General features: G+C 44.4%; 1 protein-coding gene across 7 annotated transcripts; it reads right to left on the minus strand.

The window, feature by feature from the left end:
- Positions 1-4192: 4192 nt before the first annotated feature.
- LOC144268678 (killer cell lectin-like receptor subfamily B member 1F) lies at positions 4193-27193 on the minus strand. Of its 7 annotated transcripts, none has more exons than XM_077823807.1 (8): positions 27106-27193; positions 23372-24918; positions 19587-19655; positions 11694-11771; positions 10630-10662; positions 6442-6578; positions 4973-5082; positions 4193-4449 (listed from the first exon to the last, which is right to left on the minus strand). In XM_077823807.1, the coding sequence occupies exons 2-8, from the start codon at positions 23448-23450 to the stop codon at positions 4326-4328; spliced, it is 630 nt and encodes a 209-aa protein (XP_077679933.1). In that variant the 5' UTR covers positions 23451-24918; positions 27106-27193; the 3' UTR covers positions 4193-4325. The 7 variants fall into 7 exon arrangements, with proteins under 7 accessions (XP_077679933.1, XP_077679941.1, XP_077679959.1 ...); XM_077823815.1 differs by lacking the exon at positions 27106-27193 and adding an exon at positions 26979-27085; XM_077823833.1 differs by lacking the exon at positions 27106-27193 and adding an exon at positions 26979-27082 and having other exon boundaries at positions 23372-23457.

The raw sequence follows: 27193 nt of genomic DNA on the forward strand, positions 1-27193 counted from the left end.
TTCAAGAGGCAACCCCAGAGAAAGTGATGCCTTTTTCTGCTCTGGGAATTAGCTTACCCAATGGTGGAGAAGATTTACTAAGCAGCTGCTCCCTATGTGTACATACTCACCACATTGTCAAAGCCAAAACTCAGTCTGGGAGTCTTGTGAGATCTTCAAACAGCAGGTCTCAGGTGAGCCAAGACAGTGTCTTTCCCCAAAGTCAGCCTTCCTGTGACCTAAAGATATGCTCTGTATCCTACTCCTAATTCATTAAACCAGTCATCCCACATGGATTTATGTTGGATTCAAAACAGGGACCTGGAAATGGGAGGCTTCCTATCCCATTCCTCCATCTTCCTGTGCTAGGGCTGTAGCCCAGATCTGTTCACCCCTAGTCAGGAATGTGTCCCCAAGGTAAGGGACCCTCACCTCTGGGGAGTTAGCAAGCATGCTCTAAACTGTTATGGCCAATGGTTAAGGCATTTTTTTTCTCCTTTGAAGGCACAGATGCATGTTTTTAACCTTTTAACACAACTTTTTGTCTGAAAATGTCCTTTGTTTTGGGGGAGTGATTTTTAAGAGCAGTTCAGTGACACTAGGATGCACATGAATGACTTTGGAGAAGCTCTGTCCTGGCCCATCTGCCTCTTGGAAGCTCTGACCTGGACATTTCTATTTTTGCCCTGTTAATGGTGACAACAAACAAAATGAATGCCACCCCTATCTCCATCTCAATTCTACTTTCTAAGCCATGCGCACTGTTGCTGGACTGGAGTCCTCATATGAAGGCAATACAGCCAGGGATGTTTGCAGTGCACCACTGTGCTTCTGCAAAATGCAGAGAGCATCTAATAATTCCACATAGGATTTACATTTGCAAAACACTGAGGGCCAAATTCTGCTATCCTTACATAACATGTGGGGGCGGGGGGGTTAGCTCAGTGGTTTGAGCATTGGCCTGCTAAACCCAGGGTTGCGAGTTCAATCCTTGAGGGGGCCATTTAGGGATCTGGGGCAAAAACTGGGGATTGGTCCTGCTTTGAGCAGGGGGTTGGACTAGATGATCTCCTGAGGTCCCTTCCAACCCTGATATTCTATGATTCTAGTACCTTGCTCCTTAAACAGTCCCACTGATCTCAGTGGCTACTCACAGAATAAGGTTCTGTGTGAATAGGGATACAACCTACCCATAACTATTTAATCTTCTAAACTACCTAAGTAACTATTAGCCCCATGAGGAAAGTGAGACACAGAGTGGTTATGTAACCTACTTGGAAGTGTGGTCCACTGGATTAAATATGTGGGACTGAGAGTCAGAAATGTGAAGTCAGATCCTCAGCTAATGGGAAACAGGATTGCTACATTGACTACAATGGAACTATGCCAATTAACTCTAGCTGAGGCTCTGGCCCCTAGTTCTTTATCCTAATTCCATAACTACTTCATTGTGTGATCTTGGCCAAGTCACTTAATTTATCTATGCCTGCCTTGAATGAACAATGGGAATAATGCTATTTAGTCTGTAATCATTAGTCTGTAAAATACCGCAGAGCTAGGAAAAGTACTCAAGAGCTTCTTGCTCCCAGAACCGACTCAAGCCACTATTTCTCCCTCTGTAGCCAGGATTTCTCATAACAGACATACCCTGGGAGCTTCCAAGGCATCTTTTTAGACATGGCATTGGAAAAAAATTACAAGAATTCTCAAAAAGCAATGCTCCTCTAGTTGTCCAAACACTCCTGTCTCCAAAATACCATGTTTGATTCCCCTCCAACTTTACTCCTCTGACTGGGGACTACACATGGGAAACTTCTACTGGATTGGTTGTGTTTTGTTGACATTAGGGCAGAGGTTTAAAATCAGGTATTTAATGGAAAGTGAGTCTCTTAATTATGGAGAAAAGCTATTGCCTTTCCTTTCTTTGAACAAATATTAGGTGAGGTGAGTAATCCCTTCATAAAAATCTCTCCTTGTTAGGAACTTCTGCTGGTCTAGTAACCAAACCTCCATCTTCTATCTTGCTTAATCACCCTGTGGCAGCACTTCTCTGATTTTGAGCATGAGCTTTCGAAAGCTCATGCTCAAATAAATTGGTTAGTCTCTAAGGTGCCACAAGTACTCCTTTTCTTTTTGCGAAGACAGACTAACACGGCTGTTACTCTGAAACTTCTCTGATTTTAACGCCACAGATGTTGCTACACTTGCACAGTCAACTGCTCTTTCTCAAAAGGAATCTTTGAGTTTTGCAACTCTGCAAGCTGTTTTGTAATTCATCTGCTGTGTTAGCAAACCATGAGCTGATTATGTAACATGCTGATGCAAGATAGGGAATGCATATCCTTCCTTTTTACACGTTTAAACGCCATGGCTTGAAAGACAGTCAGAGGATACTTAAAGCAAAAAACAGACCTCATCCTTTAAAGCTTTCTGGCAAATGTGCAGAGAAAGAGAACACTGTTATCACTAGAATTTATATAGGGCTCAACGTGTGCTAAGTGCTTTACAAACACAAGGAGAGACGGTCCCTGAACTGAGCAGCGTACAGTCAGAATAGACAAGGAGCTGCCCAGGAAGGGAATGGTCTGTTAAAAATGTAACTAAATTGTTTTTCATGCCTCACTATTTAATAACCTAATTATCAAAGCCAGACTGTGTGTTTATGGCACTGGGTTGGGGATTGTGCAGAGCTGTCCCACTCGAAAAGGAGCACAATAAAGCACAATCTGTCCTGCAGTCCATGTGAGTGCCCCTGTATGAGAGTTTACCATGTTTCCTGCTCTGCAAATAACCAAGAGCCACTCAAAAGGATTTAGATACCTAAAATGGGGGTCAGGCACCTATGTCCAAACTGTAGGCACCACTGAGACAGTCAAAATCCTGCTCAGCTGCCGCCTAACCCTGGAGGCACCTACATTTTTGCTGTAAAAATCCTAAAGACACCGGGCATGCACCCTGCTGCCCCAAACAGGTGTCCAAGCACCTATCTTTCGCCTAAGCCTCTGTGCAATCCTCAAACCAGGGGAAGGCAGGTGTTCCCCCTCCTAGCTCGCTTACAAGGCCTGATCCAGGAGGCATGCTCGGAGAGCACCAAACTGTACACAAGGGTAGTTGGGAAGAAGGGAGACAGCCCTTATAAACCCATGATGTGGGAGATCCTAGTTCAGTTCTGTCCTCTACCTGCTGTGGCCAAGAGATTTGAATTTAGGTTTTCAGTCTTCCAAGAGACTGCCCTAGCCACTGGACTATGAGATGTTTTGATATAGGGCTCTCTCACGCCCTCCTCTTGAAGCTGTTACATAATTATTTATACACACAATGTACACTGGGCCAGCAAGACAATGGCTCTATAGTTCTGTGATTGGGGAATTCGCCAAAGAGGTGGGAAACCCACATTCAAATTCTTTCTCCTCAGCCCCAGTGGGGGACTGAAGTAGTGTCTCTCACATCCCAAGTGAGTGCTATAACTGCTGGGTGAAAGTTTATAAAGGAGTATGAACTTAAGCATGTGCCACTGCATTTCTGACAAGAAATGGCTTAGGAGCCTGATTCCAGGAGACAATTCCAGGTGACTACCAAGCAGAGACAAGAGCCTCCTTCCATCCTGGATTTAGGTGCCTAAGACCCAGAGAGGGGTGGGGCTTAGGACACACCCCTCTCCTCAGGATCTGCTAGTGGTTGGTGAGACAGCTCCATGCCCTAGCGTGTGGGAATTTTTGTGGATCCCATTCTCAAGCACGTATATCTCCCCATGAATCTTATAGGGAGCCTATGTGCCCAACTCAGGTTTTATGGCTTCCACTGGGTAGCCAGACACCTAAAGTTTAGGCATTGAACTGGACTGCATTGCCATGCCTAAGGCTCTTTGTGGATTAGGGCCCAATGCTTTTGCACAATGCTGGGAGGAGGAGCTAGGGCTATGGTCCTGCTTCATGCCCACCTCTGCTCTGCAGAGAGCAGTCCATGGGTAGGAGCTGTGATCTTTCCTGGCCCTTGAGTAGTTCTTGCACCCTATATCCTTTCAGCATGTGTGACCCTCCATGGAGGGCAGAGTCTATCAGATTGGTGAAGAGTCCTTATTACAGAAAACGAAGTCCTCCATTACTCTTCCTACAATGTGCTGATGAAAATGCATCCAGAAATGGTGTCCAAAATGCATACCTTGGTCTGGAATTTGTTGTGGATAGAAAATAAAAAGTGCCATAGGCCAGGATCATATCATGGTTCCTTTTATTATAAAATGAGAATACATGTGCATATTTGTGTCTGAGATTAGGGGGAAATGCTCCAGCTGGATTCCAGTGCCACAGACTACCTGTGCTGGGACTCATCCTACAAAACAAGAGTTATTTCATTGTCTTCTCACAGATCCAGTGGTTTAGTTGGTGACAAGATACAGGACTCACTTCTCCAGCTCTGATAACTGCACAGTCATTTTCATACTCCAATGTCATTGGTTTCAGAGTAAATCTGGGCAAAGAGAAATAACCAAAAAAGAAGCTGAACTGTTGAACTAAATCCTTATTTTCATTTCTTTATACGTATACGCACGCATACACAAGCATCTCCCTTCTTCGTGCTCCTCCTCTACTAAGGAGATATTCCTTCTCCCTCAAGCACAGAATCTGCTAACATTATTCCCCATAATAGCCCCAGGGAAAAAACTCAGTCCTGTCTGACACTAATGTAGACTTCGATGACAAACGCAGTTCTTCTGAGACAGCTTCAATGAAATTCCAGACTAGAAGGAGCCCTCTGCCCATGTGACAATGGCACTGACTTCTTCAGCAAACACTGTTCACTTGACAAAGTCACAGGAAATCACAGCCTGTTTTCAGAGGAGATTCTAGCACTATCCACAATGAACTAGAAGTTGCATTGGTAGATTCACTTACATTTATTTAGCCAGATTCTCATTTTGAACACATGCATATAAATGATGATGCTCTGGCCCATTATGTTCATTAGCTATGAGAGAAAAGAATAAACATACAGGCCTCTCGTAAGCTCTGTCTTGTCAATCCAATACCATCTCCTCTCCATCTCTGAGTAAGTTAGTCCAATGAAATAATCAGCATCCCTTGTTTTATTACGAAGAAACTCCTGACAAGGAAAGGAAGTGTGTGGTGAATCAGTGACACAAAGGAAATGTGAGAGGAAAATCCAAAGAACATCTCCTTTATCCTGCTCTTACCACTGTGTCTGTAATGGCTGTGGGAGCCAGGAACCAGGTTATCATCTGAATTGAGAGTAACTGGAGAAATGTTACCGCCTTCATTTTGCCAGTTACAATTACTTTGCAAACCAATGATCTACTCCTGTGTATAACTCTGCAATTCACACTTAAGCTCATTCCTCTTGGCAACCAAATGTCCCTTGACGTAGTTGCAACATGGTTAATATTTGTAATGCAGACAGGATCTAACCTCTTTTGTTAGTGACTGTGTGAATCCTGGGATAATTCACGTTGTTAACTAGGATATTGGGATATGATTCTAGTGCAAATTTTCCTGGCTCCTAGCTTGGATAGATGAGGTTATGAGGATGGAAGGAGTTTTTCCCCACCTTGGCTTACTCCAAACAAGAAAGAGGGATGACCGCAGCCTATGCACATGAGATGAATACAGGGATTGTTTCCTCTCTGCACTCTGGGGTATGCAAATCACCCCAAGAGGAATGAGGTGGGATGGGGAGGAGGTGAGGCACTAGAGCTAGCCAGGGGTACTGTGGGGATCAGGGTACGTCATCCCAAGGTTACATACTATAAAGTTAAATAGTTCAATTTAATTCTCTAAAGCTTAGCTGTACTATAATGAGGTCCTTTGATGTGGTTATACTTGGAGGGCCAGATCTTCAGCTGGTTTAAATTGATGTAGCTCTGAACCCTCAGCGTAGATGAGGCTTTACAGTGAGTGTGAAATACTAGTTTACACACTGTGTGAGGTTACTTTGCCTTAGGTTACTGAATCTCCTTCATTGTTGTCAAAGGATTCACGTGCATGGTTGGATACTTGATTAATCGGAGATCAGAGAGATGTATCTCATTCCTCTGAGGCCTCTGATCAGAACCTCCACTGTGGCTGCATTTTCTCAAACTCTGAGGCCTCTCCTGGTGCTTTGCAGAATGCAGCATGTTGATAACAAAATGGTGGGTAACTGAGGTATTGGGGGGACTGGTGAGCCCAAGAAAGGATCTCTTTCTTTAGAAGAGATGCTCATAATGAAGAAGTTGGAGAATCACTGCTATACAGATGACTGTGTCTGGTATCAACAGCTTACAGAGACCCAGTGATCTGGTCATGGAAAGCTGTCTGCAGTGGGAAGGACTGATTACAAACCTGAGTATTGGAGGCTTAAGTTCAGAACCTCAAAGATTTCAGTGGGAGTTAGGCACCTAAGTACATTTGAGGATCTGGGCATTCAGCATAATCTCAATTCCCACAAAGCAGTGTTTGATCTTACCAGCTCTTTTCTGTCACTGATGACAACTAGATCCGAGCTCTGTTCATCACACTCTGTTCGGCTGGAACTCCAGACCCCTTTGGCTTTAGAAAATAAGTAGTAATTCCCTCGGTGCCCCTCCCACTGTAAGGGTTTAGCTGTAGAAGGGGACATGACCACATAGAAAAACATAGAATTTTGAACAGAAATGAAGAGACAGTCAACTTATAAAATAAATCACAGAGAGATGAGAGGCAAAAATCTTATTTACAGCTGGGAAACTCTCTACCCTTCCAATGCCTACAGGACATCACTGGAAAGGCAGGGAAGACCAGTGGTCAGGTGGATAAATGCCAGTAAAGGATTCACTACAGGTCAGCCATGGTACAGCAGAACTATGGATGAGCCTAACTGGTTCTGAATCAGCTGCTACTCAGTCTCTTCAGTTACACACACATTAACCGCACCAGGAATCTGGTTGACTCATCTCTGAAGTTGGTCCTATGTGTTTTATTTTCAAGATGTCACATCTATATAGGTTAAATATATAGATTAGACTTTGTAGGTATTAGATGTATATATTAGATGGGGTTTATTTGAATTTCTACTTGAATTAAGTTAAACATTATTGAATTAAGTTTAATACCCATGGGATCTATTGCATTAAAAATGTAACAGTTTATGTGTTACATACAATTCTACAGTAACTTTTTCAGGAGACGGACTAATGTAAACCTTGGGAATACATTAGGAACTTCAAAAATCTGTTTGGGATAATACATATGAAGTGGGTTTCCTAGGAGGTACTTGGAAGGCCTTTGAAGCTACGACCTGGGAATAAAAACCTACTGTCTACTGATTACCTGCTTCTGGGAGAAAAAGCAAGCAGGTCTGTTTAGGCAGTCTGTCTTTTGCAGGAAATACCACAATAAAGGCATAAAACTGTTCAGCCTAAAAATATCCTGGTCGGAAAAGAAAAGAGAGAGATGTGTCTCCACCCAAGAGAGGTGAGGGCCAGGGGAACCGAAAGCCTGGAAGTGGATGTCCTTGCTGAACCCCTGAGGGGAAATACAAGCGCAGTTGCCCTACACTGTGACACTAGAACTGCACCCCAGCTGCAGACTTTGCATCCAGGTCTCAGGCCTCCCAAAGCTCATGAGTGTTTGCATCTGGAGTTTTGTGTCAGCACACTATAGAGAAAGAGACTAGATGTGATATTGGATACAGATTCATATTTCAAATACCTCCCAATACAAACAGTTTGGGGTGCTTTGGGTGAGAGGGAAGGTTTGGTTCAGGCCCATCTCTCATAGTCAATTAAATAAACATAACTGCGTGGGCCACGGGGTGAGTGGATGTGAATGTGTGAATTTGACATCAATGGAAATGGAGGAGTATGGGTAAGGACCAAATTTGTCCCTCAGGACCAGACTCACACTTTGTGTGAACAGGTTCAACTCTCTGTGGGCTAGATATTGCTCTCATTTCCAACTGTATAAATTTGAAGGAAGTCACTTACTTTCACTGAGTTAACTAGGATTTACACTAGTGTAACGGGGGGGAAAAATTGTTCCATTGATTTACACATATGTATATCCATGGCAAATTTCTGCTTTGAAGGAAAAGCCTGGTTCAGTAATCTGAGCATAAAAAAGCATCTGCAAATGTGGTGGGCAAATGCTGTTTACTCACACTCATATATCTCCGAAACATCCATGTCAAATGTACTAAACTTCCAGAAATTCACTTTTGGGTTGGGAACAAGCATGACCAATTACCAGTTTATATACTTTAAAAAGAATGATAAGCACCTGAATGTAAGCATTTAAACACAAGTTCCATCTCAGCCCTCACTACAGCATCTATCTAATAGGCATGCAAACAGGGCCGGATTAACCATTTGGCTAATAAGGCTATAGCCTTAGGCCCTCCTATTTTTAGGCCCTACTGGTCAGGCATGGGGCACGGCCGGGGTGGTGGGGGAGGGCAAGCTTGCTCATGTAGCCCTGCTAGAGCACTCCTGCCAGCAGGAAAGGCAAAGCAGTCCCCTGTGGCTTGGAAGGAGCTCAGCTGCGTCTCCCCGCACTGCAGGAACACACTGCCAGGTATCTGGTTAACACTGGTGACCGGACACTCAAAATCCGGTTACCACGGGAACATGTGCCAGTTGCGGATACAGTTTGAGCAGGCATTGTCTCCCCGCCCCAGCTTCCCCCATCCCTGAGTCTCTGAAGCTCTGCTTAGCTGTCAGGGTGGGAAGAAGCTCCCTATGTCCTTCTCCTGGGCTGAGGCTGGCAGGCAGTTCCAGGATGCTGCCTCCTGGGTCCTAGTGCCTTTCACCATTATCTTCTATGTGTGCTGGGTCCTGTTTCTGGACAACTGGTGAGTGCCGGGGTGGGGGGGGGGAGGGTGGGCAGAGCAAGGGGGTGGCGGGGGAAAGAGGCAGTACCAGAGAGGTAGGGTGGGAAGCTTGCACGGAACCTGCACACACTCTATCCAACTCCAGCCAGAACTATTGCCCCTCCCATGTATAAGGAATGAATTCCCACACATTTGTAGGAAAAACAAAACAAAACAAAACATCCCATTCTGGATACCAGTACTTTAACAATACCTTCCACTGAGGGGCTTCAGATTTATGATGCACTGTGTTCCATACTGTATTGAACTGTACTAAAAATCAAAGAAATCTAATTTTTTTCTTTGATATATTTTTCTGTACTGGGATGCACAGGCAACAAAGTTCTTTCCTCATGCTCAGCCTAGTTCCAAAGGCCAGCACATCTTTGTACTTTTAAGGGGTTGCAAGAGCACTGGAGGAAGCTCAACACACAATGTTGTAGGTTTCTCCCTCCCCTTTCCCTCACAGATTTTAAATCCACTTCTTAGCAGGCTATGATAGAAAGACTGGCTGAACAGGCTAAAGGCAGGTTCAGTCCATATGCTGGTTCTCTAGCAGTTCAATCCATCATGAAAGTATCTCACATTTGATTTCTTTTGAGTTTCATCCCAAAAACTTAAAGCTAAATAAACCTGAAGTTAGTCCTCATTTTTCTGCCCCAACTCAAACTAACTTCTCTCCCAAGTGGCAAATGTTGGGTAAGCACGGAATGTGTGTGATTCTAGAACACAGGTCGATTCCTGCTGACAGTTACACCTGTGTAGCCTTCAGGGAGAACGGATTTTTGTACAAGAATAGATTTTGGTCCCTTCTGCTTTTTCACCCCTGGTATAAGCAGAATTTCATTCACTTTCCTCCCCTAAACTCTGAGCACTTCAAGGCAAAAAAAATAAGCAAGGTCTGCTTGATTTACACATGCAAACGAAACAGGAAGCTCTCCTTTCATTCTACCCAGCCCTAAACAAACACCAGACCTGATGTAACAAGGGTGTCACTACAGCAGCCTTGGTTGGACCGTTCTTTTGAAAGATCCTGAATGGTTCTTTTAAGATGCTGATTTTCAATGAAGTCTTTTTGTTCAGGGGGGCAGAGAACAAAACAGGGAATAGCTCTGTTTTGTCAATTCCTAGTCATTCAAAAACTGAAAGGCTTTAAGTTTGTTTAATGCTTGTACAGTGATTCTGAAGAGCTAACATAGTACAGAAGCACTAAATATTATGACTGGGCAACCATCTAAAGATCTGTGTCACTTCTAGCTGTTGCCTTTTTCTTGCAGAAAGCTTAAAACAAACCAATGCAAACCATACGGGTCTGGTGCACACAGAACTCATGCTTAAAAAACCTCATGTCAGAGCTGCTGATCACACATTCTAGAATAGATAATACTTAGTCCTGCCATGAGTGCAGGGAACCGGACTAGATGACCTCTTAAGGTCCCTTCCAATCCTATGATTCTATTGTATTATTCTAATTGTGGAAGAGCTTGGTGACAGATTAGCCTGATGTGATGAATCACTGGAGATTAACTACACAAACTGGATATCATCCCACAAATAATATTTGGGTTCAATGTGAAAACAGTAATTCATTTTCCTTAGCTAGTGCAACACTGGGAGGCAGCTTTCAGAGCAAGACAGCCTAAAATACGTCACCCAATGTAATTTTCCCACTGCTACTTCCTCTGCTTCAGTGGATTTTACACCTGAGTGGTTTTCTTTTACATAACAAAAGCTGGCTGCCTCCCAGACTGCAGACAGAGTGAGACAGGGTATGTGGTGTAGAGTCCATAGCTTGCGGGAAACACCTACAGGGCTTGGCTTTGCGCTGTGTCATATGGAGAGCTGAGGGTAGAAGCACAAGGTTGGAAGAGGTGAGCAGGATGGGGCAAGTTGCAGTGTTCGTCCTCCTACAGATGAGCACTTCATTACCTAGGAGGAAGGAGGCCTAAGAGAAGGAAAGCGTAGCATCCCTCATGCTCCCTCTGACTCAGCAGTAACTGTTTGAAGAATTGAGTGTAGTGAGAGTAGAATAAAGTTATTAATTTTACATAAATAAATAATATGTAAATATGTATGTACATAAATGTTTGATGACTTCATTATTTCTTTGCAATATGTAATTCCTACTTAGGCCCTTCCCTCCCATTAGCCTTGGGCCCCTCATAACCTTAAACTATCCCTGCGTACAAAGGTCCATCTTCATGGACCTTAATTCAATTAATCTTCATTTACATCCGTGTAAGGGGAGAGGTCCTCACCATGTATGTATAGCTGAATACAGACATGTCTGTATATTTCAACACAATACTTAATCTGCCCATCTAGTCCCCTATATGCCTAAAATATTGTAATGTGCCCAGCACTGTAGCTCCATATCCATCCTGCAAGTCAGGCAGAGAAAGTATCCCACAGGAACCATCAGAAGTAACTATCCAACGTCAAGAAATTCTAGAGATGGCCTGAATAGCAGGTTTGGATTTAGCATTTAAAGCTGTTTAGGGCTTGGCAGTGCCAAAACCTACTGAACTGTCCTTGGGAGATTTTGATCCCTAGTGAAAGAAATGTCCTGATATTAGCTAAAATGGACAAATTTCTGCCATCTAGAATGGTGGAAATCTTCCAAGAACAGATATTCTCATGGTATTTTAGTCATTTTAAGGCTGCATCCAAATTGGATCTGGAAAATAGGCCCCTTTAGGGTTTGGATTCAATCAAAAACAAAACCGTAGGGTCAAATTTGGATCAGGATATTTGAACCTTATTCTCCACCAAACTTTAGAAAAGAGGGGCTAGATATGAGGTTCTGTTTTAGGCCCTCCTCTACTTTTATCAAACTGATATCTTAAATGGGATTATAAATTCCACAGGCGTACCTGTTCTGTCACGAGCTGTAGTTGTGATTGTGCCGGAATCAGGTTGTGTCTCAGGCAGGCCTGGGGTAGTCTGTACAACTGAAAAGAAAATCCAATTCCTCTCTGAGCAATTCAATTCAAAGATGGAATCATTTTTAGGAACAGTATCACTGTACATTAGAGCTGGTTGAACAGTTAAAAAAAGCTACATGGATAAAACTAGCATGTTAATTTTCCTATATATATTAATTAATTACCATTATATTATATTATATATCCTGTTTAAAAAGTTTCTGCCAATCAGGCAGCAGAAACAATACCATGTGATTCAGACAAACAGCCACAAATTTGTTCATCCAAACACTTTGGTAATATTCACGAATAACAATTCACTAACTAAAATTGGGGATGAATTGATAATGCATAGTACTGATTGAATACCAGGGGAGATCATTTGTCAATATTTCACAAAAGCTAGGAATAAATTTTTCAAAAGTACCTCAGTGATTTAGGAGCCTAAGTCCCATTTTAAAAAGTACCTAAGGGATTGTTTAAATGGAGGCACTCAGAAAGTTAATCTTAGGCCATGTCTACACTACGAAATTAGGTTGAATTTATAGAAGTTGGTTTTGTAGAAAGCGTTTTTATACAGTCGATTGTGTGTGTCCCCACACAAATGCTCTAAGTGCATGTAGTCGGCGGAGTGTGTCCACAGTACCGAGGCAACCGTCGACTTCCGGAGCGTTGCACTGTGGGTAGCTATCCCACAGTTCCCGCAGTCTCCGCTGCCCATTTGAATTCTGGGTAGAAATCCCAGTGCCTGATGGGGCTAAAACATCGTTGCGGGTGGTTCTGGGTACATGTCGTCAGGCCTCCCCCTTCCCTCCCTCCATGAAAGCAACGGCAGAGAATCGTTTCGCGCCTTTTTTCTTGAGTTACCTGTGCAGACGCCATACCACGGCAAGCATGGAGCCCGCTCAGGTAACCATCACCATATGTCTCCTGGGTGCTGGCAGACATGGTACGGCATTGCTACACAGCAGCAGCTCATTGCCTTTTGGCAGCAGAGAGTGCAGTATGACTGGTAGCCATTGTTGCCGTACTCCAGGGTGCTCTTTTAGCAGGCCTCGGTGAGGTCGGTCGGGGCGTCTGGGCAAACATGGGAGTGACTCAGCCAGGTCATTTCCCTTTTAAGTTTCGTCTCATGGCGATTCAGTCCCGCCGGCAGTCCTACTACACTGTCTTCTGCCAAGCACCCAGGAGATGACGATGGCCAGCAGTCATACTTGCACCGTCTGCTGCCAGCAAGATGTATAAAGCTAGATTAAGTGGATCAAAACAAGAAATAGACCAGATTTGTTTTGTATTCATTTTCTCCTCCCTCCCTCCATGAAATCAACAGCCTGCTAAACCCCGGGTTTTGAGTTCTATCCTTGAGGGGCCATTCTGTTTCTCCTTGATTCAAAGCTACTCATGTTGTTGATTTTATTTCCCTGTAAGCCAACGCTGTAAGCCATGTTGTCAGTCACCCCTCCATCCGTCAGAGCAACGGCAGACGATTGTTTTGCGCCCTTTTCCCTGGATTGCCCGAGCAGACACCATAGCACAACAAGCATGGAGCCCGTTCAGCTCACCGCAGCAGTTATGACCATTGTAAACATCTCGCGCATTATCGTGCAATTTATGCAGAACCAGCACCTGAAAAACCAGGCGAGGAGGCGACGGAAGCGCAGTGATGAGGACATGAACACAGATTTCTCTAAAACCACGGTCCCCAGCAATTTGGAGATCATGGTGTTACTGGGGAAGGCTCATGCCATGGAACACCGATTCTGGGCCCGGGAAACAAGGACAGAGTGGTGGGACCACACAGTGTTGCAGTTTTGGGATGATTCCCAGTGGCTGCGAAACTTTCGCATGCATAAGGCCACTTTCATGGAACTTTGTGACTTGCTCTCCCCTGCCCTGAAGCGCAAGAATATCAAGATGAGAGCAGCCCTCACAGTTGAGGAGTGGCAATAGCCCTGTGGAAGCTTGCAATGCCAGACAGCTACCGGTCAGTCGGGAATCAATTTGGAGTGGGCAAATCTACTGTGGAGGCTGCTGTGATGCAAGTAGCCAACGCAGTCATTGAGCTACTGCTATCAAAGGTAGTGACTCTGGGAAATGTGCAGGTCATAGTGGATGGCTTTGCTGCAATGGGATTCCCTAACTGTGGTGGGGCTATAGACGGAACGCATATCCCTATCTTGGCACCGGACCACCAGGGCAGCCAGTACGTAAACCACAAGGGGTACTTTTCAGTGGTGCTGCAAACACTGGTGGATCACAAGGGACGTTTCACCAACATCAATGTGGGATGGCCAGGAAAGGTTCATGACGCTCGCATCTTCAGGAACTCTGGTCTGTTTAAACAACTGCAGGAAGGGATTTACTTCCCAGACCAGAAAATAACCTTTGGGGATGTTGAAATGCCTATAGTTATCTTTGGGGACCCAGCCTACCCCTTAATGCCCTGGCTCATGAAGCCGTACACGGGCACCCTGGACAGTAGTCAGGAGCTGTTCAACTATAGGCTGACCAAGTGCAGAATGGTGGTAGAGTGTGCATTTGGATGTTTAAAAGCATGCTAGCACAGTTTACTGACTTGCTCAGACTCCAGCAAAACCAATATTCCCATTGTTATTGCTGCTTGCTGTGTGCTCCACAATCTCTGTGAGAGTAAGAGGGAGACGTTTATGGCGGGGTGGGAGGTTGAGGCAAATCGCCTGGCCTCTGAATACGTGCAGCCAGACACCAGGGCGGTTAGAAGAGCACAGCAGGAAGTGCTGCACATCAGAGAAGCTTTGAAAACCAGTTTCATGACTGTCCAGGATACTGTGTGACACTTCTGTTTGTTTCTCCTTGATGAAAATCCACCCCCTTGGTTGACTCTAAATTTCCTGTAAGCCACCTGTCCTCCCCTCTTTGATCACAGCTTGCTCGCAAAGGAAATAAAGTCACTATCATTTAAAAAACATGCATTCTTTATTAATTGATTAAAAAAATAGGGAGATAACCCACAAGGTAGCCCGGGTGGGGTGTGGGAGGAGGGAAGGAAAAGGTCACTTTAAAACTTCCTGAATGCCAGCCTTCTGTTGCTTGGGCTGTCCACTGGGGTGGAGTGGTTGGGTGCCGAAGCCTCCCCCCCGGCCCCGCGTTCGTGGGCGTCCGGGTGAGGAGGCTATGGAACTTGGGGAGGAGGGAGGGCGGTTAAGCAGCAGCTGCAGCGGCAGTCTGTGATCCTGCTGCCATTCATGAACCTCCACCCGACGCCGGAGCATGTCCGTTTGATCCCGCAGTAGCCCCAGCGTTGCCTCATGCCTCCTCTGATCTTCCTGCCGTCACTTCTCCTCATGTTCATTGGCCACTGTCCTGTACTGCGCTATTGTGTCCCTCCACACATTCTGCTGAGCTCTGTCAGTGCCGGACGACTGCATGAGCTCAGAGAAAATTTCATCACACATGCGTTTTTTTTTCACCGCCTTATCTGAGATAGCTTTTGGGACAGAGGAGGGAGGCTTGAAACATTTGCAGCTGCGGGAAGAAAAAAAGGGAGTGAAGTATTTAAAAAGATCCATTTTACAGAACAATGGCTATACTCTCACGGTGAACAACACTATTCACATTACATGGCACATGTGATTTTGGTACAAGGTCGCATTTTGCATCTTATATTGAGTGCCTGTGGCTTTGGTGTTAGAGATCACACACGCAGGGCTGGGCAACAGAATTCGGCTTGCAGGCGGCCATGGTAAGCCATAGTCTTTCGGCTTCTGCAACCTTCATAACAACAGCCCCCTCCTTTCCCATACCAAGTAAAGCCCGTTGAGTTGGCCATTTAGTGCTGCGGTTTTCATGTTAACGTGCAGCAGCAGAAACCAAACTAACCCCGCCCCCACCATCCAATTCTCTGGGATGATCGCTTTACCCTTCCCCCTACCACCTGGCTGCTAGCAGGGAAGATCCCTGCTAGCCAAACATGAACATCTCAGCGCCAATGACCCCCCCCCCTCACCCCACCCCCCCACTGCGTGGCTAACTGCAGGGAGGATTTCTTTTCAGCCACAGGCAAACAGCCCAGTAGGAACGGCCACCTCTGAATGTCCCCTTAATTAAATTCCCCTATTTCAACCAGGTTACCATGAACGATATCACTCTCCTGAGGATAACACAGAGAGATAAAGAACGGATGTTGCTTGAATGCCAGCAAACACCGGGACCATATGCTGCCAGGCTTTGTCATGCAATGATACCAGATTACTTGCTACTTGCATGGCATGGTAAAGTGTCCTACCATGGAGGATGGAATAAGGCTGCTCTCCCCAGAAACCTTCTGCAAAGGTTTTTAGAGTACCTCCAGGAGAGTTTCATGGAGATGTCCTAGAAGATTTCGGCTCCATCCCAGACACATTAACAGACTTTTCCAGTAGCTGTACTGGCCACTAATGCATCCCAAGTCCTCAGAGGTATTTAATCATTAAAAAACACTTGCTTTTATAACATGTATTATATTTAAAAAGGTACACTCACCAGACGTCCTTTCTCCAGCTTCGTTGGGTTGGGAGGGTATTTCAGTCAGGGTGATTAAAATATCCTAGCTGCTGGGGAGAACGGTGTGTTGTGTGCTCTCCTCAAGCTCGTCCTCCTCCTCCTCATCTTCCCCGTCTGCAAAATCCTCAGGCATGGCGGAGAGTACCCCATCATCGGAGTCCACGGACAGGGGTGGGGTAGTGGTGGCGGCCCCCCCTTAGAATTGTATGCAGCTCAGCGTAGAAGCAGCATGTCTGGGGCTCTGTCCTGGAGCGTATGTTTGATTCTTTGGTTTTCTGGTATGCTTGACTGAGCTCCTTAAGTTTCACACAGCACTGTGCTGCGTCCCTGCTGTAGCCTCTGTCCCTCATGGCCTCGGAGATTTTTTGAAATGTTTTGGCATTTCGTCTTTTGCAACGTAGTTCTGATAGCATGGATTCCTCTCCCCATACAGCGATCAGATCCAGTACCTCCCTTTCGGTCCATGCTGGAGCTCTTTTTTGATTCTGGGACTGCATGGTCACCTGTGCTGATGAGCTCGCCTGGCCAAACAGGAAGTGAGATTGAAAAGTTCCCGGGGCTTTTACTGTACACTTGGCCAGTGCATCCGAGTTGAGAGTGCTGTCCACAGCGGTCACAATGGTGCACTGTGGGATAGCTCCCGGAGGCCAATACCTTCGAATTGCATCCACACTAATTCAAAACGGCGATGTCGATTTCAGCGCTAATCCCCTCGTTGGGGAGGAGTACAGAAATCTGTTTTAAGAGCCCTTTGTCGAAAAAATGGCTTCGTTGTGTGGACGTGTGCAGGGTTAATTCGATTTAATGCTGCTAAACTCAACATAAACTCATAGTGTATACCAGGCCTTAGGGTAAACTACAAATATTTGTACCTGGAACAAATGTTTGGGGAGGTCAGCACTAGCCTTTACAACTGTATTAACTACCTTGCGTAATTGGCAATCACTTAACAAAAGTTAAAATCTCGGGTAGACAAACCTTTAGTTTAGAAGGCATCCCAGCTCCTGTGGAAAGACACTGGCCTGGCCGTTAGGACTTATCTACATGGGAGATTTATACTGGTTTAAGCTGAAGTGTGAATTTAAATCAATATATTTAAATCCCTGGGTGGACAGTTTTATTCAGAATTAAGGTGGCCTTACTTCAACTTATTTTATTCACTTTCAAAGTTCTGCAGCCTGGGTTTAAGCTCCTATCTTCATGACCTTGCCTACACTTGCGGCAGTGTGTACAGTACATGCAGCTGTGAAAGACTCTGGATGGAGGGAGGCAGCGGGGAAAGGTTCATTCCCCACTGCCTCCCCCATCAGAGCCTTTCGCCACTTCCCCCCACCAGAGGCTTTCACTGTCGCATGCAGCTACATGCCAAACTGTGGAAATAGCCTGTCTTTCACTGTGGCGTGTAGCTACACATACCCTACACACCACCACAAGTGCAGACAAGGTCTATAAGAAGGGCAGGGCATAGCATCTCATCAGCATCTCACATTGGCTATTTTAGGCAACTCCTCACCTAGTGTGCTGGCTTTTGTGAATCACATTCCAAGGAACCAGAGTAACAGCCGTGTTAGTCTGTATTCGCAAAAAGAAAAGGAGTACTTGTGGCACCTTAGAGACTAACCAATTTATTTGAGCATGAGCTTTCGTGAGCTACAGCTCACTTGAAGTGAGCTGTAGCTCACGAAAGCTCATGCTCAAATAAATTGGTTAGTCTCTAAGGTGCCACAAGTACTCCTTTTCTTATTCCAAGGAACCTATCTCTCCTCATTCATTGTATAGGGAGCCTAGATGCCTAACTCAAGCTGTGTGGATTGCAGTGTTGTTCCTGTGATTTTCTAGATGCTTAAAAGATAGGTGTTGTGATGGATCTCACCATCTACATCCTTTTGTGAATCTAGGCCTTGGGCGCTTCTGAACATTTTACCTTAGGGCTGTAGTTCAACTCATCCCTCTTGGAGCCCCTTCACACTCACAACCTCATGAGGTTTTCAAAATGGTGTATCATTTATTTCAATGAAAGTATCAGACATGTATATCTGTGAGGAAATGCTCATATGAGGAAGGATGATTTTGTGATTAAAACACATTGGTCTAAATTCAGTACCTGGCCACCGAGTGTGAACAGTGGGTGCTCAGCACTTTTGAAAACCAGGCAGGTATCTAAATATGGATTTAGGAGCCTCACTTTAGGCTCCTAGTATTGAAAACCGTCGCCAAAAATCTGGGCTTGATCTTTCTGAGCCTCCCCATCTGTATAATTAGATTAATGATATTTGCCAACCTGAAAAGGTGTGTTGTGTGGATAAATTCATTAATGTTTGTGAGGTTCTCAGATACTACAGAAATGAGAGCCTCATCTAGACAGATATTTGATCACAAACGCACATTCAGAATACATGTGGTTAGGAGACCATTTTAAGTCCAAATATTGAATCTTAGCATCAGTTACTGTGCAAATAATCCATAGATAGTCATTTGTCTGAACAACTTGAGTATATTAGATACAAAAAGTGAAGCTAACCCTTTTAAGGTACTTCTGTGGCCCCTATTACCATAATATTTGAGCATCTCATAATTGATCTGTGAGGTATGGAAGTACAATAATATGCATTTTATACGTGAGAAACTGAGACTAAGTGACTTCCCCAAGGTTGCACAGGAGGCTGTGGCAGAGCAAGGACATGAATTTGGATCTCCCAAGTCCGAGGCTAGCATCGTGACCATTGGGACATCCTTCTTCTCTAATACACTCTCAAATTTAAGGATTTAACCACAGTTGGGAAATTCAGAGTTAAAGTGGTCCATGAAATTCTGCCCCCTTGCTATTATATTGGTCCAATAATACAATGATATGCCAAGGAATTGCATTTTTTTCTACAATATCAGGTACATATGTGGCAGTGGGATTATCACTAGAGTTGTAGTTGTCAATTAATCTCTTTGTGCCTCAGTTCCCCAGCAGTTAAATGGGGCTTATGATACTTATCCTGTGGTTTCTATTTAGACAGTACATTCTTCAGGGCAGGCAGGAACTTTTACCATGTAATTGTACAGGGCCAGTTCTAGGGGCAGTTGAGCAGGGCACCAGTTTCCAGGGGCAATGAGCAACTGGGCTTTTTTTTTTAGAAGGCCATTTTTGCTCCACTCCGATTTTTTTTTCACTTGGCTGTTGTGAGCACGGGTGCTCCTTGCCCAGTACAATAGGCCCACAAACTCAGGTAGGCCCTCTAGTTTCAGTAATAACAATATGAGCATTCAACAGAAACAAAGAGAACACCCCCTTTGCTCAACAGAATTTCATAGAGAACCCCAGCATCTTACCTGTTATGCTCTCCTCAGTTGTGGAATTGAGGGTCCCTTGAGAGCCCGGCATGGGGAAGATCTGTGGAACTGAAAACAAGCCCAGATGTTGTTCTCCTGGAGATGAGCCTTAATGCTGCCTATACAACATTTGGTTAATAGCAGTTGTTTGGAAAGGGTGTTCATAGCCCATGACACAACCGCATGCCCAGGGAGCTATCATCGGCCTGGAATAGGGGTGAGGGAGATTACAGCATAAAGCTAATGGGAGCACTAATATCTCTGGTATTCCTGCCAGTAACAACACTCATCAACACTGGTATAGGGACAGGCTACAGTACAGACACAAACAAAGGATAAATGGTAATACAGAACCCTAAATACAGACAGAGTGCAATGAATCATGACTATGGATCTGAAATTAGCTTGCCATAAATGTCCATAGAACAAAGCTTGATTGTCGCACATGTTTTTGTATAACATGTAACACAATGAGGTCCTGGCCCTTGACTTGCACTCCTAGGCACTCCGGTAACACAAATAATGATAACATATGTTTGTAAAAAGTAAGCAAAAAGGGGTGCAAACATGGGCAAAGAAAAATTCTCTACAGAAATCAGCCATGTTTGTGAATAATTTGTTGGTCAAATCTAATTCCCAGAATAAGTGACTTTCCATATTCCAGACACATCTTGTCCATAGCAAAAAAACCCTAGGAATACTCCTGGCTATGTGGGAATCATTTCACTTCCCTATCCCCAGAAGAGGACTGGGTCTGCACTGATGTTTCAAGCCCTATATGCCCACAGGATGGGTCACTCCCTTTGCTTCACCAAGACAAATGTTGTAACATGCTTTACAAACTGCTGTCATGCCCTATTTCTCCCCCTGCCACAGAAACAAATGGAGATACAAGGTGGGTGAGGTAATATCTTTTATTGGACCAACTTCTTTTGGTGAGAGAGATCTTTTATGAAGATCTCTGTGTGGCTTGAAAACTTGGCTCTCTCACCAACAGAAGTTGGTCCAATAACAGATATTACCTCACCCACCTTGTCTCTCCAATATCCTGGGAAAAACACAGCTACACCGAATACAGAAACAAATGCCATTACTCCTAAGGGCATTCTGCACCAAAATATTTAAAATTCTGCACACAATATTTTAAAATTCTGACAATTTTATTTATCAAATAAATGTGGAGGCTCCAGCATGGCATAGGGGAGCACAGGCCATGGGCTGCACAGAGGTGGGAGATCACTGTGCAGCTCCCCCCTGGGACACAGACTCAGCGGTGAGGCTGCACCCAACCTTGACACAGTGCAAGGACCGGGCCTGTCCCAGAAAAACCGCAGGGCCCTGCCCCTCCATGCCAGGTTCACCAAGGCAAGGCAGGATCCAAGTGTGAAGGGGCTTAATGTGGGGGATCCGGTGTGGGTTGAGAGGGTTATGTGTGTGGGGCAATCTGGGTGCTGGCGGCTCAGTGGGGGATCTGGTTGAGGTGGGGATCTGGATGCACAGGGGCTTGTTGGGGGCTTCTGGGTGAAACAGTAATGGGATTCTGGAGGGGGGTGAAGGTGGTTGGGGCTCAGTTGAACGGGTCTGGGTGTGGGGGAATAGAGCTCAGCAAGGGGTCTGGGTGTGGGCGGCTTCAGATGCTGGGGGACTGGGGCTCAGTGGGGTGGGGACCTATGTGTAGCTGGATCTGCGTGCATGTGGCTCATCGGGGTGGTCCAGGTGCAGGGGGAGTGGGGTTCATGGTGGGGATTCTGAGTGCAGGGGGTGAGGCTCCGTGGGAGGGTCTGGGTATGAGCAGCTCCCTGTACTGGAATCCCTCCCCCTGCAGCAGAGGAGCAATGGGTGCAGGAAGCGGGGGAAGGGGAGTTTTGTAGAGCTTCCTGCACCCATTGCTCCTCTGCTGCAGGGAGAGAAATCTGGGAGTGGATATGAACCAGCCTCAGATGCCGTGCAGAGGCAGAGGAAGTCCCATCCTCCCCAGCCCAGCCAGGACTAGCAGCTGAGCCCAGCACTGGGTAGGAGCTACCAGCCGGGTCTTCCCCAGTCCTGCCTCCTGCCCCACAGTGATTTACCTCTCTGCTGGCTGTGCTGGGCACCCAAAACATACTGCTGGGGAGGGTTGCATGACTGCTCTTGTGGCTTCCCTTTGCTTCCCTATCTGAAAGTCATTTTTCTGAGGGAAAGCAAAGAAATCTGGGGGGGTCATAAATTATGTGAATGTGTGGTGGCACAGAATTCCCCCAGGAGTAAAATGCTCAGTTTTTCTCTATGCCTCTGTGACCCAGGCAGAAACTGTCAGCTATCAGAGAAAGAGGAAACTCCAGCTGTGAGATCACTTAGTGCAACTAGGAGTAAAAAAATTCCCTTAGCTAAAACAATTACTCCTTGGAAAACAAATTCTTCCCTTCCCCACTATGAATCCTTTCTATCCAGGGCACATATCTGGTGGGTTGTGATCCATTTCTCACTTCACAGAGACCAGGAATTCTGCAAAGAAAGCATCAGGAATCACTCAAAAGTGACTCTGTTTGGCCATTCTTGGAGAAGTGTTGGTGGCCACTGGAAAACATTTCACTCAGGTTTCCTAAGTGAATGTGAGCAAGAGGGTCTTATACCAAGGTGACAGGGAAACACAAATATAACAATCCTAAATTAAGACTAGTAATAGAGAAAGGGGAAGAGATGTATTATGACATGGGAGATGGAGGCTGAAGTTACACATGAAATCGTATTACCAAGTGCAGCTTCACCAGTTAATTAATCTAAAAGTTTGCTATTACCCTTCTGGGTTTAGATCCCAGGGGACAGCAGCCTGACACACGTACTTTACTATGATACTCTTTACAATTTAATATGCAAACTATCTAAAAAGATCACACACCATTGTGCAGTCACCGTTTCAGTTCTTTTTCACTCCCAAGGTACATTAAAGTGCACATTATGAATGGCTTACTCATACAAAGTAGCAGAGGGGTAGCCATGTTAGTCTGTATCCACAAAAACAATGAGGAGTCCGGTGGCTCCTTAAAGACTAACAGATTTATTTGGGCATAAACTTTCGTGGGTAAAAAAACCCACTTCTTCAGGTGCATGGAGTGAAAATTACAGATGCAGGCATAAATATACTGACACATGAAGAGAAGGGAGTTACCTTACAAGTGGAGAACCAGTGTGAACAAGGCCAATTCAGTCAGAGTGGATGTGGTCCACTCCCAATAATTGATGAGGAGGTGTCAATACCCAGAGGGGGAAAATTGCTTTTATAGAGCCAGCCATGCCCAGTCCCTATTCAGGCCCAAATTTATGGTGTTAAATTTGCAAATGAATTGTAGATCTGCAATTTCTCTTTGAAGTCTGTTTTTGAAGAAAGTTTTTTTGTTGAAGGATGGCTACTTTTAAATCTGTTATTGAATGTCCAGGGAGATTGAGGTGTTCTCCTATTGGCTTTTGTATGTTACCATTCCTGATGTCTGATTTGTGTCCGTTTATTCTTTTACTCATACAAAGTCATGCAGCAAAGAGGAGTTGTTGGGTTACCTCAGGATGCTGCTCAGCTCTTCAGCGAGCCACAGAGAAGTGTTCCTAGGACACATAACCCCTGCCTAGATCCAATCCCAGCACCATTCTTGGGGGTATTTTGTGCCTAGTTTGGTTTGTGTGAGATGCTGAGATTCACTGTAATATCCCACACTAGACAACACACACATGAAAGTATCAGCCACTATAAGAAAAGTGCTATAAAATCAATAAATAATAACTGAAAATTACAAATGCACAGCGATACTCACAATAGATGAGAAACAGAGCTGTCCCTACTAGTTTAATGGGCAGGATGACTAATCCAGGAATGACCAGTTGCAAGTTCATCTTGCCCCTGTGGAATGATCTGAAAGGTTTAGAACATCCTTGATTAAAGTACACTGGCACTTCTCAACACATGACAGAACGGGTCAAATTTCAAACTAAACCATGAGAATTTAGACAGTCAAAATGGTGTTTATCAATTACATTGCATTACTTGTGAAGAAAGTTTTTACTAAATTTTAGTAACATAACTGAATAGGTATCTAATAATAGTTCTTGAATTTCAACAGATATGAAAAGCTCCCCACTGTTCAGTTCCTGGTTGGTAGATGATGGTATATCAGACTAGATGGGCCTGTAGCACCATATCCTCACTTGTATAAATCAGCATAGCTCCACTGAAATCCATGGAGCTGCACCAATCTATGCCGGCTGAGGATCTTGTCAATAGTGTGTCTCCCAATAAGGCAGGTAGTTAGATAGCTAGACAGTATATGCTCTGAGGACCCTGGAGCTAAATGCATGGCTGTATTGCCAGAGGGGCTTCGGCTTCCTCAGCCGTGGGGTGCTGTTCCAAGAAGAAGGACTGCTTAGCATAGATGGGGTCCACCTATCAAGGAAGGGGAAGAGTATCTTTTGATACAGACTGGCTAGGCAGGCTTTAAACTAGGTTTAATGGGAGAAGGAGATAAAAGGCCATAGATAAGTCCAGAACATGGAGATCTGGGTGAAGGGTCAGAATATGGGGGGAACATGGGCAATCACAGTGGGGACAAAGGAGAGACCAGAGGGAATACAGAGGGGAAATTTAATGAACATCTTAGATGTCTGCATTCTAGTGCAAGAAGAATGGGGAATACACAGGAAGAACTAGAAATACTAGTGACAAAACACAATTACAACATAATTGGCATCATGGGTTCATTCACATGACTGGAATACTGCCCAGTGTAATAAGGATTGAGATTTAGATTATGCACTTATTTTTATTTTCTTTGGAGACCATCTCTGTCCTTTTATGCCTACCACGAATAATCACTTAAAATCTATCTGTAGTTAATAAACCTGTTTTATGATTTACCTTGAAGTGCTTGGGAAACCTCAGCTCAGGAACAAAGACTGTTGCATATCCTCTCCACATTGAGGGAGGGGTGGACTGGGTAATAAACGTACACTAGTCAGGCTTCTGACCAGTGCAAGACAGTACAGCTCAGGGTTGCATGGTTAGGAGCTGAGGGAACTGGCTGGAGCCCCTCTATTGTTAGTTAATGAGTGTCTGGGAAAAACATTCATGTAACTCAGTTGGATGTATCCCTGCCTGTGGATGTCTGTGTAAGCGCAGTACCTATCAGAGGTTTGCAGCTTGTCACAGCAGTACAGTGTGAGAGGGAGCCCAGGTTGGTGAGCTCAGCAGTACTCCAGTTCCAGGTTGTATCTTGGGAACTCATCACAGATACCAAGCTGGGTGGGGTAGCAAGCACTTTGGAGAACAGGATTAGAATTCAAAATCTTAACAAACTGGAGAAATGGTCTGAAATAAATAGGATGAAATTCAATAAGGACAAATGCAAAGTACTGTACTTAGGAAGGAATAATCAATTGCACAAATACAAAATGGGAAATGACTGCCTAAGAAGGAGTACTGCAGAAAAGGATCTGGGGGTTATAGTGGATCACAAACGAAATACGAGTCAAAAATGTAACACTGTTGCAAAAAAAGCAAACATCATTCTGGGATGTATTAGCAGGAGTATTGTAAGCAAGATGTGAGAAGTAATTCTTACACTCTGCTCATCATTGGTAAGGCCTCAACTGGAGTACTGTGTCCAGTTCAGAGCATGACACTTCAGGAAAGATGTGGACAAATTGGAGAGAGTCCAGAGGAGAACAAAAGAAATAATTAAAGGTCTAGAAAACATGACCTATGAGGAAAAATTCTAAAAGTTGGGTTTGTTTAGTCTGGAAAAGAGAAGACTGAGGGGGGGACATGATAACAGGCTTCAAGTATGTAAAAGGCTGTTAGAAAAAAGAGCATGATATCTACTGAGGAGAGGACAAGAAGTAATGGGCTTAAATTGTAGCAATGGAGATTTAGGTTAGACATTAGGAAAAACGTCTTAATTGTAAGGGTAGCTAAGCACTGGAACAAATTACTTAGGGAACTTGTGGAATCCCCATCAATGAAGCTTTATCAGAACAGATTAGACAAACACCTCAGTGATAGTCTAGATAATACTTAGGCCTGTCTCCGGGCAGGTGATTGGACTAAATGACCTATCAAGGTCCCTGCCTGTCCTGTACCTCTATGATGTCAGCTCCTATGTTCAGGAATGTGCTGGGTATGCCAACATTATATTTTTAAAAATCAGTTATTTAACACCTATGCAAATAATTAAATCCTTCTTTAGACACCAGTCCTTGTCTTGAACTCAATCGCCCATTTGACAATGCATTGTAATTTTACTAGTCAAAGCCCACCTCCAGGCCAGCCAATGAATACAGAAGATCGCAGGAGAAAGATACACAAAGAAATTCTGTTTTGGTTGGGGAGTTGGGCTCCTTTTCTTACTAATCCTATTCAGTATTACAGTAGCAGCCAAGCACATCTATCATTCAGAGGATAAAGCAAAGTGCCCATGTACAGTACCTTGCAGTACCAGTAGATTAAGATTGTGGTTAAAGCCCAGAACTGAGAGACTTGAGATATGCTATTGACTTCTTAGCAACTTTGGTCAAATCATTTACCCCCTCTATGACTCAGTTTTTCCACCTATCAAATGGAAATAATATTTTATAGGGATGTTGGGAGGCTTAAGCCAAAGAGATTTGGAAAGTGCTTTGAAACCTTCAGATGATAGGTACTATAACAGAGCAAAGTATTATGAAGAATAGATAGATAGATAGATAGATCAATCTTAATCAACTTCTGACCACTGCGGGCCAAAATCTGATCTTGGCTACATCAGTGGAAATCTGGAATAGTTCCATTGACTTCAGTGGAATTATTCTGCTTTACACCAAAATTACTGAAAGCAGAATTTGGCCCTGCATCTCCATCTGGATGCCTTGTAAAAGAGAAGATGATAATCCAAACTTGTCCATTTTTGTGTTTGTTTTTATCCTCTTTTGTATCCTAAGGGAACAGAACTCCTATCTGCCACATCTCCCTGAAACTGCTTTGACATGAAAACGATTTGAGTCTCTGAGGTTCAGACCCACCCTAATTTGATCAGTTTCCTTATCTGAATTTCCATTCTCTTTCTGTTGAACTGTAATGATGTTTTAGGGGCAGGTGAGAGGTGCCTTATAAAGTCCCACATTTTCAAGAGTGCCCCAAACTTTGGATACTTTTGTTTTTGTGTGCGCAACTTGAGACACCCATGGGCAGATTTTCAGCAGTTCTCAGCACACTGAAAGTCGATGGGTGGTGAGCACGACCTTCAAGATGGGCATCCAGAAGTGGAGGCTCTTTGATCACATTATTACTCCTTTTTATTTGCTACTCAAAGTCACCAAAATTTTAGTTGATAGAAAATCTAACAAAGTAACAATGTAATAAAGACCAGCAAGATAAATAAGAAACAAAAATACTTATCAGGAGGAGCTCTATGCAGACAGATCTCTGACTTCAGTCCACTTCAGTGCTGATAAGGCTTTCTATAAGGAAACTGACAAAAGGCTCCTTGGGATTTATCAGTCCCTTGTGGTTTTCAGTTACCTTAGGGGTCGTACTTTTATTCTTTGCTCTGACAGTGTATTTCTTGTTCTTCTGTCTCTCTCTTTCCAGACCTGAGGTTTAGTGTCTT

Source organism: Eretmochelys imbricata, chromosome 1 (assembly GCF_965152235.1).
Source record: "Eretmochelys imbricata isolate rEreImb1 chromosome 1, rEreImb1.hap1, whole genome shotgun sequence".
NCBI classification, from domain to species: domain Eukaryota; kingdom Metazoa; phylum Chordata; order Testudines; family Cheloniidae; genus Eretmochelys; species Eretmochelys imbricata.

Excerpts from the sequence above, each read along its gene's own strand:
- LOC144268678 (XM_077823807.1), bottom strand. The coding sequence starts at position 23,450 with ATGAACTTGCAACTGGTCATTCCTGGATTAGTCATCCTGCCCATTAAA. Across the intron at positions 19,656-23,371 it reads AGCTCTGTTTCTCATCTATT|TTCCACAGATCTTCCCCATG; the intron begins GTGAGTATCGCT and ends GCTTGTTTTCAG. Across the intron at positions 6,579-10,629 it reads ACAGCGCAAAGCCAAGCCCT|CTAAACCCTTACAGTGGGAG; the intron begins GTAGGTGTTTCC and ends CCCCTTCTACAG.